We start from the raw sequence: 14,315 nt of genomic DNA on the forward strand, positions 1-14,315 counted from the left end.
TGTGACAGTAAGGTCAGTGGACAGCCTTTTCAGATTGTTGCAAATTGAGGGATTAAATAATACCCATTTAAGGGCCCCATTCCACTACCACTGGTATTAACCCAGCAGCAAGTGGGGAGTTTCCATGCACCAAACATGAAGACTAAACCCCATTGCAATTCAAGAGGGAAAAACAGCTCCTCCTTCAGAGACATTTCATACCTACTTGAGGAACCCATCATTAGGAAGTGGTGGATCACTGCAAGTCTTTTGCTTGTGTGTTCAGCCAATTCTTTTCATGTCCCCACCAACCATCAACAGTCAACCATGATCTGGGATGCAAGGATGTTGTTCACCTCCCAGGTGGCACTGCTGTTCAATAAAGGTGCAAGCCTCTGATTGGTAACTCTTGGCAGGGTGGGGGTCCTTGATTCTCATTAGCCTGTCAATTGCCTGAGTGGAACAATCAGTGGCTGGCCTTGCCATCAAAGAGGCAACAACACAGTTCTCACCAATGCAATAGCAAAATGCTCAAAGCAATAAAGTGAACAAGGAAACATAAAAATTCCAACATATGATTTATTGAAAATGCGTGACTAAACTAAGTCATAAAGGGGCTCAGAGAATTTGAGGGATGCAGAGAACGGAGGAAACAATGTCATGAATCAATTGTACAAATACAACTAATTTCAAAGTTGAATTTTAAGTCACTTTTAGGTGCCCAGTCATTGGAAGGACAATTAAAACCCAACAAAACAATGAAGTTACTCTGTCAGGATGGCAACACTTAAAAACAACAATGATTAGAAATTGAGATAGAAGGTTGTTTATATTGGAACAGAAAAGGAGATCAACAAAGAAACATTAAAAATAAGAGTAGGAATAGGCCATTCAGGCCTTTGAGTCAGCTCCGCCATTCAATCTGATCATCAAATTGTGGATCTTGCTCCTGCATCCTCCCCATATTCTTGCATGCCTTTATTCCTCAGAATTACCTCAAACTGCTTCTTGAAAGCATTAATTGTTTTTAGTCTCAACTATTTTCTGCTGCAGAGAATTTCACAGGTCATCACTCTCAACATGAAAACATTTCTCCTCACCTCAGTGCCATGTGGCCCATTCCATAATCTTAAACTGAGCCCCCTGGCTCTGGATTCTGTAGTCATTGAGGATATCCTTCCTGCATTTCAAGCAAGCACAACAAATGCTTGGAGAAACTCAGCAGACCTGGTAGCATTTGTGGAGAGAGAAACAAAACTAATGTTGCGAGACCAGCATGACACTGGTCATGCTGGACTTAAACTGGACTTAAAATGTTAGCTGTTTTTCTCTTTCCGCAGATGCTGCCTGACCTCGTCAGTCTTTGTGTATTTGTCAGATTTCCAACATCTGGAGTATTTTGCCTTCTTGCATTTATCCTGTCTTCTCCTGGTCGCGTATTATAGATTTCTATGAGATCCCCTTATTCTTCTAAATTCCAGAGAATATAGTCTTATCCAATCAACTTCCTGCTTATTGATAGTCTTTGCATTCCAGTTTATTGCACTCCCTCAGAACATCCTTTTTGAGATAAGGAGACAAAAACTGCACTCAGTGCTCCAGATGTGGTCTCACCAAGGCTCTGTACAATTGCACAAATATATCCCTGCTCCTGCACTTGATTCCTCTTGCTAAGAAGGCCAACATACCATATGACTTCTTCACTGCCTGCTGCACTTGCTTGCTTACATGCAGTGAATGATGCACAAGGACACTCATGTCTTGTTTCACTCTCCTTTTCCAGTTTATAGCTACTCAGATAATAATTTGCTTCACCTTACATTTATCTACAATGCAGCTCATCTGACATGTAATTGCTCACTTTTCCAAGTCACATTGAAGTACTCTGCATCCTTCACACAGTTCATCCTTTCAATTAGTTTTGTGTCAACTGCAAACTTGGAGATAAAACATTTAGTTCCCACGTTGAAACTATTAATGTATACTGTGATTAGCTGGAGTCCAAGCACTGAGCCATGGCTTTGTTTTCTGTCTGCCAACCAGTTCTCAATCCATGTCAGTAAGCAACCCCCACCCCATGTACTTTAATCTTACATGCTCATCTCTAATATGGGACTTTATCAAAAGCCTTCTGAAAGGAACCTTCCTTGATTGAATTAAGGTTTTTAAAATGATAGTTGGTTTTCTTGGAGTTTATAGTGACTCACTATTTCTACTTGGTCAGCAAGTTGAATAACTTTCAAATTGTCACTAAAATTGAGGAGCTATGTCAGGAAAAGTTTACATTAATCTTTGCTGGAGAATAGAAGAAATTAGTTGCATGGAGTAGTAGAGGCAGAAAACACTTGATGTTCTCAGAAAAAGTTACAAGCACATGAACATACAGACAAGGAACAAGAGTAGACCACTCAGTCCTTTCAACCTGGTCAATTAGATCATGATTGATCTGATTGTAATCTCAACTTGACATTCCTGGATTTCTCCAATAATCTTTCATCCCCTTCATAATCAAGAAACTATCTCCCTCTACCTTAAAAAAAAAATTTAAAGATTCTGCAACACTGCCAAATGAATGCATGGACTCTGATCACCTTATGATCAAAGCAGCAATGGGATTATTTTTGGGAATATGAAAAATGAGTTGGCAGAGACATAATGGATCAAATCAGTTTCTTCTGTGCTGAAGGTTCATTTTCGAAATTGAGAGGTTGAAAAATTGAGAAGAAAATTTCTTATCTAACGGCAGTTTGTGCTAAATATTTATTCCAAATTTCATAGCAAGCTGATAATGGGAAAACATGGCTTTACATAACATAATTATTTTATGGTTTTCAATCAAAAAGGCAAGTTCAACTTAATTTATTTTTGTTTAACTCGCATTATATCAGCAGTTTGGATACTCAGTCTGACCAAGCACAATCACTGACCTCATGATTCAAACTCCTCTAAGAAATGCATTACTTCAATAATAAGACAAATGTAAAAACTTGCCCTTTCCACGATAAGATTCTTCTGTACTGGCAACATGAAATTTGCGGATTCTGACACCTCCTTAACGGTAAAAGCATCTAGAAGCTCCTGGCCTTTGAACTTTCCGAATGTCTTGGCACCAAAACCAAAAGTAAGATAACCCAGTTTTTTCAATTTTTCGGCTGTGACCTGCAGGAGATAACGAGGTAAATATTGTTTCAAACATACAGCTTAGAGCCAGTGCACTTTAAACATTAGAACATGGCCTGTTTGGTTGCAATGGTTGAAATATTCAGTAATTAGAATTTGAGATGAAATTACCTGAGTAAATGATTCTGCAGATTCAGAAAACTGCAATGCTTTTATCAGATATTTCTTTCTATCAAGTCCCTAATTTCTTTGCATGTTATTATTGCAAACACATCTATCTATCTGCCTCTGAATATCTCATGAATAATTTGGTAAAGTGTTTTGTTCTGTTCAAATATCTAAGCGCACTCTCTGAACTTTATCCACCTGTGCAGATGAAATGCTTTGTGATACCCCGAGGACATGAAATGTATCATATATGCTATACTTCCTTTGTTTTCTGTGACTTAATGTCAATCTCAGGAGTTGCAGTTGGCTGTTTGAAAGGCTTGAAAGAAAGGCCAATCTACTTTGGAAAAAAAAGCTTGTGTGATTTATTCAGTTAAATATCTAACCTGGTTATTTTCAAATGCTTTTGATAACTGAAAGAAGTAAGACCTGCAATTGCACAGCACATTCTATGATCTCATGAAATCCCAAGGTACTTTACAGCTAGAGAAATGTTTTATTTGAAGTATAGTCACTGTTATGAAGAGATGCAGCAGCCAATTTGTACACAGCTATGTGAAAATGACCAGATAATTTATTTATTGTGATGTTGATGGAAGAGCGCCATGATGTGGAGGTGCCAGTGTTGGACAAGGTTAAATAATAAACAACACTAGGTTATAGTCCAACAGGTTTATTTGAATTTGGAGTACTGCTCCTTCATAAGGAGGAATGGTTTGTGACAGGACACGGGGAAAACACTTCTGCTCTTCTTTGATGAGTTGCATTACACCTTTTACGTATGATAAAAGGCACTATTGACACCTCTGGCAATGCAATAAACCTTTTGTATAGCATCACTCGCAAAGCTCACACTTTTTTGCCCACCTCTAGTTAGATCCCTAAGAAAGTAAGGGTAAACTCTATCCTTGAATATAGTCGAATTGCTTAGTAGGCCATTTCAGAGTCAGCTACATTGCTATGAGATCTGCAGCCAAAGACAGATCAAATTGGTTGAGGACTGCAGATTTCCTGCCTTAATGGATAATTGTGAACTATATAAAGTTTTATACCAATTCAGTTATTTCATGGTCACTTCTAGATTTCTATTTTAGATTTTATTAGCAATTGAATTTTACATTTCCCATTTGCTCTCGTGAGATTTGAACTCTTGAAACAAGATTATTATCCAAAGTTTCAAGATTGCTTTTCTCAGAACATAGCCATTGTTTCAAACAAGGAGCATGATTTCAGAGCTTTTTGTTTGACATGCATTGAATAATTGCTACTTACATTTTCAGCTTCCATATACTTTTTGACAAAGACCTTCGCTTGGCCTTTGGACCAGCCTCTGACATTCTTCAGTTCTTCAATAGCACCTACAACAACATCTTCCTTGAGGTTGGTCAATTGACTGATTTTAAGTCCAATTGCAGCATCTCCCAGGTCTTTTAGATTTTCAGCACTTGAAATGTTGACACCAATAACCTCTACTAGTGCTCGATAGATCTGCAGAAACATGACAGTGTTAAATAATTGAGTAGAATATATGCCTTGAGTTCTCTTGGCAGTAATTTTAAATGGCAATGGTTTTCAAAAGAAGAAAGACGTACATAAAAGATGAACGCAACCAGTCTGAACAAATTATTGAAGTAATACGCTACTGGTCATGAGACACTTGAGGTATCGCATTTCATATACTCACCTTCTTTGTATTCCTGGTGCAGTTGCGCAGTTTGTCCTGCAAAGCTTTTATAGCTTTCATACTCAGTGACTTCAATTGTTTTGTTGGGTAAAAACATACCAATTGACCAAGGCTACAGATAAAGTTGAGAAAAGCAGAATCAGAATTAGACTCACGATGATTTGGATTTTCACAGAATCACAGAAATATTATGGCATTGAAGAAGGTCATTCAGCCCATTTTGCACTGGTTCATTAAATGATCATCATTACTGAATATCAATTTCCTGCTTTCACTGTATATTATTTTCCATTACACAATTATTCAATGTTCTCTTGAATTCTTCAATTATATCTGTCTCCCTCATATTTCTAAAGGTAATGAATTCCATTTGCTAACTACCAATGTGTGAAAACCTTTTTTCTCACTTCACTAAAATAAAACAAAGAACTGCATGTGCTGGAAATCTGAAACAAAAATGAAATTAAGGGAGAAACTCAGCAGATATGGCTGTATCTATGGAGAGTGAAACAAGATTATGTTTTGATTTAAGTGAACCTTCTTCCATTGAAGGAACAGCAATATAGTTCTAAAACAGAATAGTGTGTGGCTTGAAAGGAAACTTGCAGTGATTTCCCATGCATCTGCTATCCTTCTCCTTCTAGATGGTAAAGGCATCAAGCTTAAGAATTACAGGAATGTAAAATCTGTCAGATTTGCATGACATAAGCTCCTGAAATTGTCATTGTTTGAAATGGTTCTATCATATTCTATTTGACACAGATTGCATTTACACTCTGAGTGTAACCGCACAGAATTCTTTGAAGTTCCATGGCAGGAAGTAATCCTAATCTGGCTGGGCAATCACGAATTGTTGCAGAAGCCAATTAAGTTCCAGTGCATATCTACCCAGACTGGTGACTGACATTTGATGCAAAAATATGTTATGGAAAGCGCATCATGAGAATATGATATAAATTTTACTCTACACATGGTAACTGTTTAAAATGCAAATCCAAATTAGTTTACACTGGATGCATGACTTTTGTGATGAAATGTGCATGAATTATAATATATATACATAGAAATAGGGAATAATATTATGTAATACAGCTCATGGAATGACACATGGATCAATATTGGTGCCTCAACTATTTATAATGCATATTAGTAACTTGGAAACTGTATGTACTATTGCCAAATTTGCAATTGACACACAAATAGATGGGATGATAAATAGTGAGGATGGCATAAGGACTCTATGGAGGGATTCACACAGGTTATATACGTGGGCAAAAACTTGGCAAATCAAATTTAATGTGAGGTTATGCACATTAGCAGAAAGAATAGAAGAATTGATAGTTATTCAAATGGTGAAAGAATGCAGAAAGATCCAACACAGAGGGACTTGGATGTCCTCATGTATGATTCCCAAAAAGCTAGCATCCAATTTTAGCAAGTAATACAGAAGCCAAATGAAATATTTTTCTTTATTTGAAAAGGAATGGAGAATTAAGACAGCAGTGTGGAGGAAATCATTTTTTCTAGAGTCCTTTATCCCAGAGGATTGTTGAGGTTGAGTCATTCAGTCTATTCAAGACTGAAGTAGATAGATTTTTAAGTACTAAGGGAGCCAAGGTTCTTGGGATAAAGCAGGAAATGGAATTGATGATTCCTAGACAATCCCTGATCTTATTCAATGGTGTAGTAGACTTGATGGGCCAAATGGCTTACTTCTGATTCAACATCTTATGGTCTCATGGTTTTATGTTATTTCTGGAGATTGGATTTCAAAATAGTGACATATGGGCAGTGGTTACTTTTGTGAAGGAATTTCTTTTGGAGAGAAATCAAGATCAGCTGATCCTTCAAAAACTGTGACCTCATCCAGTATTTGTCAGAAACAACAGACTGTAAATCAACTGTCTGTACAGTTTGAGTTACAACATGTAGAATGCATATGTATGGCTTTGTTTTCAGTGCCAAAGAACCTATGATGAAAACATTTTTAAACTAAGTTCAGTTCAGAATCAAGTTTTCAGTTCAGTTTCAAAGACATGAGAGTTGAGTGCAGGAGTGAATTTAGTTCCTCTCCTAGTAAAAAGAATCAGGGCATCAAAGGGAATATGTCAGCTCAGCAGGACAGTATAACTTGTGAAGCTTCCACTAAGGTGAATTTGATTAGAAATGTGCATCCTATTAAAGCTGAGGATCCTTGTGGAGACATTAATGTCAATAGACTTGAAAAAGACTCATTGAATTGCCATCATAGTTCTTGGCCACAAAGCTATCAGTTCAGGAGAACACTGAAGATCTGAGCTATGGGGTGTACTTTGTGTCGGCTTGAGTTTCTATAATGGATAGTGTTGGGAAAAAATTGAAACTGTGTGTTTTAGATCTTGCTCATTGTATTAGATTTTTTTTGTTTCTCATTTCTTCTATTCTTTAATAAACTTCTGTCTGTTGTTAAGACAAAGGTCTACAGTCTTCTGTGAATCTTCTCAGTGAATGACCAGGATGGGAAGGAACTAAATAAATAGAAAACCAAAAACCCTGATAACTTGCTAATTTGTACCCTTTACTGAAATGTCTGCATTGCTGGGAGCAATGTTCTCTTGTAAAAATAACAGCAATTCCATTCTTGGGAATGAGGAAAATTTTTAAGAACAATGCAACCATGGAGAAAACATGTATACACATGGTGTTGAAGTATTTCTGAGAGACTACCATGTACACTTGAAAGCAGAAGTCAAGAAACAAAATGTGATTCTTTTTAAAAAATGTGAAATTTGTATCTTTATAAATATCCAGGTGGAATACACATTGTTAAGATTTTGTTAAAAAGCTGTAAATTTTTTTTTAAAGTTGATAACCTTACTTGGCGATTACTGTTTCATTCTTGGTGTCAACATCAATACAGTTATAAAGTCCTTTTAAGAATATGCGAGCTTGCACAGGTGTGAGATCAAACAGCTTGTCCAAAAGGTCAGAGGAAGTCTTGAAGAGCTGGCATACCTGCAAATAGTCACATTTAAAATATATGAGGCAAAATTGATACTGCAACTCATTCAAACAGAATGGGGTTTACAGTCATGTTGTAATATGAAAAATCTTTTCCATGATAAGACAAAGTGACCAAACATTGATCTACTTCAGTCTTTTATTTTCTGGCTGGAAATAATAAGTTCAGAATGATGGGCTCCTTATCATTGACTCTTGGGAGCTGTATAAACATTTTCATATTTCTCCTGTGGGTATGAGTCCAAACAATCCAATACAGGTAATGGAACATAAGTCAAACTGTGACTTCTTTATTATGGATGTACAGGCAGACAAGTCATTTAATATAGTCAACAAGTGAAAGAAAACTGGGAAAGGAGATTTTGAAAGATTAAAATATATTTCCTTATCATTAGGATTAGGATTTTAACACAAATTAATGGCTTACATTCAACAAACTTTAATAGTTGATACATCACATTAAAATGAAAAGCAGTAAATTAGACAATCATAATTGTGCCACAATGCAGTCTATCAGTTACTACATGTCTCTTGTCATTATGTTTGACCCCAACTGTTAATAAAGCAACTCTTTTGAACCCTTCTTTGGCAACAATTAATTTATCTACTACCCAAAACTAAGGAGGAAAATTGCTGCCAGTTTATAGGGAATCAAAAATAACAATGATAAATCACCCGTTGTCTCAGAAATCCTCCATTGTCTCTTGCCATGTCTGTGTTCCTCTTCTGTCCTTTCACTTTTCTCTTTTTATCTTTCTCACTCAGCTCCACTTTTCCTCCTACCTGTCTTACTTTTCTCTTATCAATCCATTTTCCCAAAGAACCCCTGCCATTTTTCTTTGCTCTTTTCTCTTCCCCTAAGATTTAAAACAAGTATTTAAGTCTGATTGTAGAATAATCATTCTTTGATTGTCCCTTCCCTAACATGGAATTTTCTGATGGTCAAACAATTGTTTCTATAGATGGACTTACATGTTGGGCCCCTGCAGAAACCTTGATGTAGCAAAGTCCAAGGGTATTGTCTGGGACATAGAGTCATACCGTACGGAAACAAACCTTTCAGTCCAACCAAACCATGCCGAACATAACTCCAAAATAAACTAGTCTCACCTGCCTGCTCCTGGCCCATTTCCCTCCAAATCTTTCCTATTCGTGTACTTAGCCAAATGTATTTTAACTGTTGTAACTGTACCCACTTCAACCACTTCCTCAGGAAGTTCATGCCACATGCGAACAACCCCTGTGTAAAAAAATTGCCGCTCATGTCTTTTTTTAACTCACTGCCCTCTCACATTAAAAATGTGGCCCCTAGTCTTGAAATCCCCCATCCTAGGAAAATTTCAACTGTCATTAACTCTATCTGTACTTCTCATTATTTTATAAACTTCAATAAGGTCGCCTCTCAACCTCCTACGCTCCAGTGAAAAATTCCCAGGCTGTCCAGCCTTTCTTTATAACTCAAACCTTCTATACCCGGCAACATCCTGATAAATTTCTTCTGAACCCTCTCCAGATTAATAATATTCTTTCTATAACTCGGTGACCAGAACTGGACACAGTATTCCTGAAGAGGCCTCACTAATGTCCTACACAACCTCAACATGACTTCCCAGCTCCTATACTCAAAAGGACTGAGCAATGAAGGCAAGCGTGCCAAATGACTTTTTAACTGCCCTGTCTATATGCCATGCAACCTTCAAAGAATTATGTACCGGAGCCCTCAGTCCCTCTGTTCTACATTACCCAAGGCCTTACCCTTGCTTGTTGTACCAAACAAGAATACCTCTAATTTATCCAGATTGAACTCCATCTGCCATTTTTCAGCCCATTGACCTATTAATCAGTAGAGGATTCCCATTTGCCAGTCACTTGTGCCTGAAAGTCTCCAAAAATAGTCTTTTAAAGTGGAGAACTCTGCTGCAGTTACTTCAGTAGCCACCTGTGAAATATTAAACTACTCCTGGGTAATTATTAAACTGACACCATCTCACCCTTCAGCCTCCAATTACACAGCCCTGGCTTCTTACACCCTCCAGATCCTGAGCCAACACCTTTTCCTTGAAAAATAAAATCTGAAAGAAATGCAGATGCAAAACAATACTTGCTAGAAAAGCTCAGCAGGTCTCGCCGCATCTGTGAAGAAAAATCAGAGTTCATGTTTTGGTGCTCTGAGGAAGTGTCCCTCAACCCGAAATGCTAATTCTGATTTTGTCCACGGATGTTGCCAGACCTGCTGAGTTTTTCTTTAATCAATTTCTGATTTTCTGCCCTGTCCATGCTGCTGCTGGACCTGACATGTCCCTATCCCCAGGAACTGATACCACTCCCTACTCTCCTAGACCTGACATTTCATCTCACCTTCTATCACCTTCCCACAAGGAGGTGACACTCTCAGTCTACCTCCCAGAACACAACATTCCTTCTGCCATTGGCGGAACCAAAACTCTGCCCTCCCACCAAGGACCTGACAAACCTGGGACCTATTACCCACCCTCTCCCACCTCTCACCCTCCCAAGACCCAAAACACTCCTCTGCCCCAGAACCCAACATGTTTTAATGCCCTTGTCCATTTCCACTCTCTCCTTTGCCAGGATCAACGCCAACCTCATCTGGCCACCACACTGCATAACAATCTCCAATCTATCCTAAACACTCAACACATATCTGACATCAATCCCAGCTTGTGCTCAACTACCTTACCCACTTGGCACCTGACCTTCACTCTTACCTTACATACTTACTCTTCCAAGGGAGCTGTCAATGTGTTTGCCTGCGCTCCTAGACATTTAAATCCCAGAATGCAGCGACTACTGCCATGTAAAAGGAGACACTGTTTACCTTCCTCTGATTATCCTGCACGATGAGAACACAGTTGGATTGAAGGTATTTCCCCCCTAACTGTAGCATCAATGATCAGATTCTCCTGCCAGAAATGTGGAGCTCCTTCTTAATGTAAAAAACAGGACCACACTGGCGTCATTGTCACAGTCCCTCAGGAAATCATAGCCCATGGTCTTCAGTTAAATTATAATTCAATTCTTTGCTTTTGTCCTGCACAAAACCTTTCTAATGCTGATTATTACCAAACTTGAACATATACATTGTTTACAAATCACAATATTTACAAATCATAATCATAAAATGCAGGAGATTGGAGAAAATCAAGAAGCAGAGTTGTTAAAAATTCTGAAAAGGAATAACTATTTGGCATCAGATTAGTAAAGGATATGGGGTTGTTCGGTGGAATCAAGTGAAAGGTGCTCAGTAAATCAAAACAGTAGAACTGGTATCAAAAAATGACAGAGGTGAAATGCAGACTCTGAAAAGTACAGGCATATTGAAGAGCTCTTAAAATTAATCATATCAGAGTCTTACCGTATTATTTTTACCCATTGCAATGCTCAAGAGAGTAGAAGTAGGTGCTTGCACAATGAAACGGCCAAGTATGTTAAGAACATTAAGGGTGATCCAATCTTTTTTGCCTTTCCCTTTCCCTGAGGGGAAAAATACAGAGACAGTGTAAATAATTCTAACTGCATCAACAGATGGAATCAGGATTTTGGCTTATTGATACATTCATGACACTTTCTCATCAGGCAGAGAGCATCCTGCCTCAAGTATAGGATTTTATTTGGTGATGTGAAAAACAACTTTTAAGACAGAGCATCGGGGGAGACTGTGGTGTCATGTAAAGTCACTGGGTGAGTCATCCAAAGGCAAAGGCCGATACTCTGAGGACTTCAGTTCACATTTAGAGTGCAATTAAAGCTCTATGAATAGTTCTGAAATATTAAGCTAGTCTTAGTAATGGTCACTATTAGAAATATTTTTTAAAAATTCATTCATGGGATGTGGGTGTCGGTGGCTGGTCTGGCATTTATCACCTGCCCCTAGTTGTTCTTGAGAAGTTGAGCTGCCTTCTTGAACCACTGTAATCCATGTGCAGTCAGTATACTCACAATGCCCTTAAGCAGGAAATTCCAGAATCTTGACCCAGCGGCAATGAAGGAACGGCGATGTATTTCTGAGTCAGGATGGTGAGTGGCTTGAAGGGGAACCTAAAGGTGGTGGCGTTCCCATGTATCTGCTGCTCTTGCCCTACTAGATGAAAGTTGTCTTGGGTTCGGAAGGTGCTGTCAAAGGTTTTTTGGGGAATTTTTGTAGTGCATCTTGTCAATCGTATACACTGTTGTTACTAAGCATTGGTGGCAGAGGGGATGGATGCTTGTTGTGCCAGCTGGGTGGGCTGCTTGGTTCTTGATGGTGTCAAGCTTCTTGAGTGTGGTTGGAGCTGCACCCATCTAGGCAAATGGGGAATATTCCACCCCATTCCTGATTTGGCCCTTGGAGAGTTAAAAAGTGTGGCACTGGAAAAGCTGGAATTCCTCATGAAGAGCTTATGCCGGAAACATTGACTCTTCTGCTCCTCAGATGCTGCCTGGCCTGCTGTGCTTTTCCAGTGCCACACTTCTCGACTCTGACCCTCCAACATCTACAATCCTCACTTTCTCTCTTGTGCCTTGTAGAGGATGGACAAGCTTTGGGGAATTAAGAGCTGGCTTACCCGTTTCTGTATTCCTAGCCTCTGACCTACTCTTGTAGCCATTGTGTTTATGGGGCGAGTCCAAAGACCTATTAGTCAATGTTAACTTCAGAAATGTCACTAGTGTTGGATTCATGAAGGCTACATCATTGAATGTCAAGGGGTGGTGGTTAAATTGCCTCTTATTGATGATGATCAGAGGTTGGCATTTATGTGATGCGAATGTTATTTGCCACTTGTCAGTCCAAGCCCAGATATTGTTCAGATCTGGAATTTGAACATGGTTTGCTTCAGTATCTGAGGAGATGCAAATAGTGCAGAACATTGTTCACCACTGATTATGCATCGTCATTTTTGAATTTGTGATGGAGGGAAGGTCATTGATGAAGCAACTGAAGATGTTAGGGCTGAGGACACTACCCTAAGGAACTCCTGCAGTGATATCCTGGAGCTGAGATGACTGACCTCCAATGACCACAACCATCTTCTGATGTGCCAGGTATGAGTCCAACCATTGGAGAGTTTGCCCCTAGTACTCCCCTAATACTCACTGATTCCAGTTTTGCTGGGGCTCCTTCATGCCACTCTCATCTAATGTGACCTTGTTGTCAATGGCTGTCACTCTCCCCTTATCTCTGGAATTCAGCTCTTTTGTCCATGTTTGAACCAAGGTTGTCATGACGTCAGAAGGTGAGTGATTCTAGTGGAGCCTAAACTGGGTGTCACTGAGCAGGTTATTGCTGAGCAGGCACTGCTTGCTGGTATTGTTGATGACATCTTCAATCATTTTACTGAAGATCTAGGATAGACTTTTGTGGTGGTGATTGACCAGGTCGAAATTGTGCTTTTTCCACATTGTTGGAAAGATACCAGTGTTGTGACTGTACTGAAGGAGCTTGGCTAGGGGAACGGCAAATTCTAGAGCACAAATCTTCAGTACTATTGCTGGAATACTGTTACAGTCCATAGTCTTTTCACCATCCAGTGCCTCCAACCATTTTTTGATATTACATGGAGTGAATTGAATTAGCTGAAGATTGGTATCTATGAGGCTGGGGAACCACTGGAGGACGCTGGCACTGTATTTCTGGCTTAAGATTTGCTGGGAAAACTTCAGCTTTATCTTTTGCACTAATGCACTGTGCTCTTTCACTGTTGAAGATGGGGGTACATGTAGAATCTTCTCCTCCAGCGAGTTGCTTAATTATCCACCATCATTCATGACTGGATGTGGCAGGACTGCAGAATTAGCGTGGTGAATGGTGAATGCCTGGCACTCTTTACTACAGAGAGTTGTGGAGGCTATATAGTTGAAAGTATTTAAAGAAGAGGTAGATAGATTTTTCAAAATATCAATGGTTTGAGGGCTTTAAGCAGTTGGCTTGAAAGTGGATTTGAGGTTTGAGGACAGATAAGCCTTTATCTTTCACAGTGGTGGACCAGGTTTGAGGGGCCGACTGATCTACTTCTGCTCATATTTGTTACTTTCTTATATTTTTTCTCTGGTGAACAAAAGGGCAAATGTTAAATCTGAAAACAACAGCTGGAGATAAAATCCTGAAAAGAGGAAGATAGGAGTTGCAATGAGAACAATTACAATAGTTGGTTTTCATTTTAAGTACTGATGTAAGGATTTATAGAAACATATTAAAATGAGGGACACTTTAAAACATCGTGAAAGACTGAATAAATGAGATTTATTGACCTCAGTCCATTTATTGCTTGCTCCATAACCTCACTTCATCCTTGGACCAGACTGTGTCTTGACTCCAGTTCTGCAAATCTATGGGACCTGACAACTCTCCCAATTTCATCAGACA

The 14,315-nt window shown here is 38.9% G+C and overlaps 1 protein-coding gene across 2 annotated transcripts in view; it reads right to left on the reverse strand.

Moving 5' to 3' along the window:
• Nucleotides 1-14,315, reverse strand: part of LOC122540707 (otoancorin-like) — a 204,294-nt gene that overhangs the window by 54,674 nt on the left and 135,305 nt on the right. For both annotated transcript variants that reach the window (XM_043676824.1, XM_043676826.1), the window contains exons 6-10: nt 11,328-11,446; nt 7,809-7,945; nt 4,952-5,063; nt 4,540-4,755; nt 2,971-3,138 (exon numbers count right to left, since the gene is read on the reverse strand). In XM_043676824.1, the coding sequence (XP_043532759.1) occupies nt 2,971-3,138; nt 4,540-4,755; nt 4,952-5,063; nt 7,809-7,945; nt 11,328-11,446 (752 nt within the window). The remainder of the gene's footprint in view (nt 1-2,970; nt 3,139-4,539; nt 4,756-4,951; nt 5,064-7,808; nt 7,946-11,327; nt 11,447-14,315) is intronic.

The sequence above is a fragment of the Chiloscyllium plagiosum genome, chromosome 35 (assembly GCF_004010195.1).
Source record: "Chiloscyllium plagiosum isolate BGI_BamShark_2017 chromosome 35, ASM401019v2, whole genome shotgun sequence".
NCBI lineage: Eukaryota > Metazoa > Chordata > Chondrichthyes > Orectolobiformes > Hemiscylliidae > Chiloscyllium > Chiloscyllium plagiosum.